At 31.6% G+C, this 4,741-nt stretch overlaps 1 protein-coding gene across 1 annotated transcript; it reads right to left on the reverse strand.

The window, feature by feature from the left end:
• Nucleotides 1–2,330: 2,330 nt before the first annotated feature.
• On the reverse strand, nt 2,331–2,987 carry LOC119688641 (sperm flagellar protein 1-like). Its single transcript, XM_038103312.1, has one exon. The coding sequence runs from the start codon at nt 2,985–2,987 to the stop codon at nt 2,331–2,333; it is 657 nt and encodes a 218-aa protein (XP_037959240.1).
• Between the last annotated feature and the right edge of the window lie 1,754 nt (nt 2,988–4,741).

A 4,741-nucleotide genomic window follows, 5' to 3' on the forward strand; every position in this document is an offset into this window, starting at 1 on the left:
CTTCTGGTGCCAGTATCCTGGACTATTTGCGGTTAACCATTTGCGGTAGAGTCAATTTTATTGTTTAACGGTTCCATATGCATTGTTATGTGTGCCATTTTGTATTTATTGTCTTGCATTCAATTATTGTTGGTGTTGTTTTATTTCATTATTGATGTCATTATTATTGATCGGCCACACTGATTGTGAAATAAATTCTACCCTGCACTGTAGCTATTTTATGTTATTGGGTACGCGTTACATGCTTTTATTTGTGTGTTTACACAAAGGAAAAAGGTTCCAAGCTAAAGACAGAGGCTGAGAAAAAATATTGGCACATAAAAATCAAAATGAAAAATAAAATCAATTTGTATTGTGCATACTTACACCAACAAGTGCACAAGTAACTACATATGCTTTCGCCCCAATAACCTATGTGGTTAAGTATAGCAGTCCTTGCTTTCCACACGAGCATGCAACTTCACTAAAATTATATAAAATATTATGGAAGCAATGTTCTTTGCTTTTGTGCTACCAATATAATAGCATACTAAAGCAACACACACACACATACACACATATACGCGCACACAATATCATTTACACACAATACTTACAATGCCATACAAACACACACTCGCATAGGACGTGCATTAATATATTTCAAACATTTGTGCACAATGCTCACATCTCGTTGGATAAGTGTTGTCCATTTTGGTTAAATTACCAAGTGGGTCCGAGCATAAATACACATGTGCGGGTGCTCTGAATGTGTGGTCTTTGTATTGGTCTTCAATTGGTTTTGTGGTTTTTTAATCAAGTTGTTTTTTGGTTTTATATTTATGTTTTTGTTTTTGTTTTTATTTCTGTTTTTTGTTTTTATATACATTTTATATTTATTTTTATTTTATTTTTTTTATCTTTTTATTTTATTGTAAAGATTAGTGTTTTTTTTTTCTTGTAGGAGTACCAACACAGACGTACAAGCTGTTGATGACCAGTGCGTTCGGTGCAAGGGTAATACAAAATATTGTAAATGCGCTTATAAATAAAACAGACACACTTAATCAGCAAATTTCCCTTACCCTCGACACTGCTCCATTTATAACTGTTTTCTTTTATTTTTATGTGTGTGAGTGTGTGTGTGTGTCTGTGTGTGTGAATGCGGGAGTGTGGTAGAGCAAAATGGTAAAATTTGCTATTTTATCAAAATAAAATTGCTTCCGATTGATGCTCATAAGGGAAAAGCTTACCAATGGTTAAGTGATTGGTAGGGACGTTGACTGGAATTTCATGGTATAGGGTAACGTACTCCGGTCACAGAAGCGTAGCGGTTGCTTGACCGGAATCAAATATGAATACGATAATCGCATGAAAAATATTTTGTAAATTTGCGGAGATTTATCAAACTTTGTTTGCTTCTATTATTGGAAATAAATATTGGTTCGTCGTATTGGTCTGTCGTGTTAAGTGGAAACTAAAAATATTATTTATTAAATTTGAACAAATGAATATTTCACTGAAAATAATAAAATTGTTAATTTTTACACAAGCAATTATCTAATTACTTAGAACAGATAAAGAGATAAAACAGATTACATTATAAAAACGATAAAAATCCTAGACGTCAATCTAAGATTCACCCAACTTGCGTTCAGACCCACAAATCATTTTTTTAGTCAGATTAGACCATTTTGAATACAATATGGTATAAGTGAAAAGTTTGTAATGTGCATGTGCTTCATATTACTGGTAATAGGTTCGCCTTAGTTCATCAACACCATTTCAACATTGAAATGAACACCATTTCAGATCGAGACAAAGAGAAAGTAATATAATGTGTTATAAAATGAATACATAAAAAACTTGCGAAAAGACAATTGTAGTCACTATCTTATATATTATTAAAACTTTTAACAAGAAATATACTTATTTAATTAATTTAACTTTGAAAAAAAGAAAAATTGGTCAACTTCTTACTATTTATAATGAACTCCGCTATGGATTTTCCTTTTTTTTAAGATGAAAGTAAAGATGAAAGAAAGCGAAATTGGAAAACTCATTCCACTATTATACACAAATCTGAAAGTAAAAAATATCCGAAGCTATCCATGTAAAATTACTCATTAAATTCTAATTCCATTATATATTCCACATAATACTTTACCACATAAGTTTCAACATCGAATATCTTAAACATGCTCTAACTTATATGAAAAATATTATACAAAAAGGAAGTACGATATAGTTTTAATGAAAAAATAACGGTGTATTAAATATATAAAAACATTTCTCTTATTAAGTTAATATTAATACTCAATATTGTTTAAGCTTAGCTAAAGACATCGTTTTTAAGTAGAATTAGCCAATTTGAAAATTTGTCCCGTAAGGTGTTCAATACGTCCCAACAGATACTCAAAACGAGCAATCTTCTCATATGCGGCTTCCAAGTTTGTTTTGTTAACATTCAACTCATCAATCGTTTTCTCATAGATTGAATAAAGTATCATTTTCTGTGGTACCTGCATAATCGACTTACCAATCTTCTTCCCAACAGTAACCACTAAGATGTCACCGTTTTCACGTCGTGCTTTCTCTTCAAGAATTGCTTTTTGCTCATTCACTGGGTTGCTCTTATCCATTAACATAATTTCATACAGCAAAATATCAATACTACCAGGCTCAGCTTTTGCAATTTTTTCCATAAACAGTTTGCTCAACTTTATTTGAAGTTTTGTAAATACCTTGGAATTCATCGTCTCCCAATTAATTAGTTTCAATTTGAAGCTATTACGAGAGGGATAGTTATGAATATCAATCCATTTAGGTGTAATTTTTTTAAGTAGCTTGGCCATAAGTACTGCATCAGAGAAATCACGACTTAGTTTCCGTGTTACAATCTCATGTTTCTGTAACCAGTCAACCATTAGTTTTCGTTCTATCTCACTTAGATGCCTATGACGAAATTTCGTCTTCTTCAAATTAGTTTCGACATTAAGCTGATTCATAGTTTCGTATTTTTACTTTAAAAAATAGGGCTGTTATAATAGATTTTCCGTTTATATAATAAGACTACAATACATAAATAATCAGTTTACTTAAAATTTTTTGACCTTAAATTTAAAATTAATTCCAAAGCTTACTTTTTAAATTTATAGTGTATATTGATTTTGATGCTTAATTATTGTTTTTGAATCCAACAATTCTGAAGGTAAAGTAATTCAAAATTACAACATCTCAAAAGGATCCAGTATTGTAACATATCCTATAGAGAACATTTGTATGATGCTGTATTTCACACCTAATAACGACATTCAAACAATATATTAAAATTTGAGCTAAATCTTAATCACAAATGGATTTTATTTGTGTCTTCCCGGCAATCTTATAAGCTTATAAGAGATTAGGCGCTAAACCCTAAAAAAATATAAGAATGGAGACAAACGAGATTCAGATGTCCATTGTAGAACTTTTTAAGGGTGCAAAGTCTACGACGGTGGCGGAAAAACCTGAACACATGGCTCGATTAATACTACTGCCTACAGCTCCAGTGAGTTAGAGCTACCTGCTATATTTGCCACTGTTGTATTAACCCATCAACTCATAACATGCTATGGACATCTACTACCAGACGATTTTAGACACAAGTGGTTAATCGTCATGTTAGACAATCAGACAGACATAAAGCTTTAGACTCGATCTTCACAAACTCTACACTGATTTTAGAGATAGTAAATGTCATTCAAATATTGGCAGATAGAAATCAAGTGATGTTACACTGAATACGTATACTCAGTGGTTTTAATGGCAATAAAAGTCAATGCTAGCAGTCAGCATAAATAATTTTATAAGTTTAATCAATTCGGTCTAATAATGCTAACCACAGATGATTTATTTGAGAAAGTTATTGGTGTACAAAACACATCTTACTGAACTACTCAGAGAAGAAAACCTCGTTTTTTTTAACAGCTCATATTTAAAAAGCATGTTTGGAGTGACAACCGATTACTGCTTCTAAATAGGCATAACGTACAGGTAGGACTTTCGACAACCGACAAATGTAGACTACGTAAAGAAATTACAGAAACATCTTTACATATTCTTTACATATCTATGCTGATTCACTAATCAGAGTAGTTGAACATCAATTTAGAAAACATTTAGATTTTTTTTGAATACAGCTGAAGAAAAGGAAATCCTTTGTTAATTATAGATAGAGATATTTGGATATTTGATGCAGTGTCATGAACAGCTAATGTTCACATCCAACAAAATACAATACAACAGCCCACATGGTCTGTATTACGCAAGAAATGGAGTTTCGACCTATGTTTTTATCAAGAGTTGTGGCACTTACCAACAAAATCACAATACTTTTGAAATCGCTAAGTAAACATTTCCATGTTTATGTCCTTAAATAACTAGAACTAGATTGCTACACCGTTTCATATGTTTACTTTATTTAAGAGCAATCATACAGATTTCAAAAAAAAAAAGAAAATAAAACCAAAACACGTCTATCGTTCTTAAAAAAAAATAAAGTTGAAACAAAACAATAAAAAAACTAGTAGGTTCCAACAGATGTCCGAAGCAGTCCTATCTGAGGAGATGCATGCAGTTGCAACACTGGTACAACCCCTTTAGCCAATAATGATTTTTACCAATCATATTATTTTTAAACCAATGCCTTTGGTGGAAGCGGCCCTGCTTAGGTAAATCTCTATGATCATTAGAAAGATCACTCCTTCATTTGTGTTTATAT

The sequence above is a fragment of the Teleopsis dalmanni genome, chromosome X, assembly GCF_002237135.1.
Source record: "Teleopsis dalmanni isolate 2A chromosome X, ASM223713v2, whole genome shotgun sequence".
Classification (NCBI taxonomy): Eukaryota; Metazoa; Arthropoda; class Insecta; order Diptera; family Diopsidae; genus Teleopsis; species Teleopsis dalmanni.

Bases quoted from the DNA above. Each gene is read 5' to 3' on its own strand.
- LOC119688641 (XM_038103312.1), bottom strand. From the start codon at position 2,987: ATGAATCAGCTTAATGTCGAAACTAATTTGAAGAAGACGAAATTTCGT.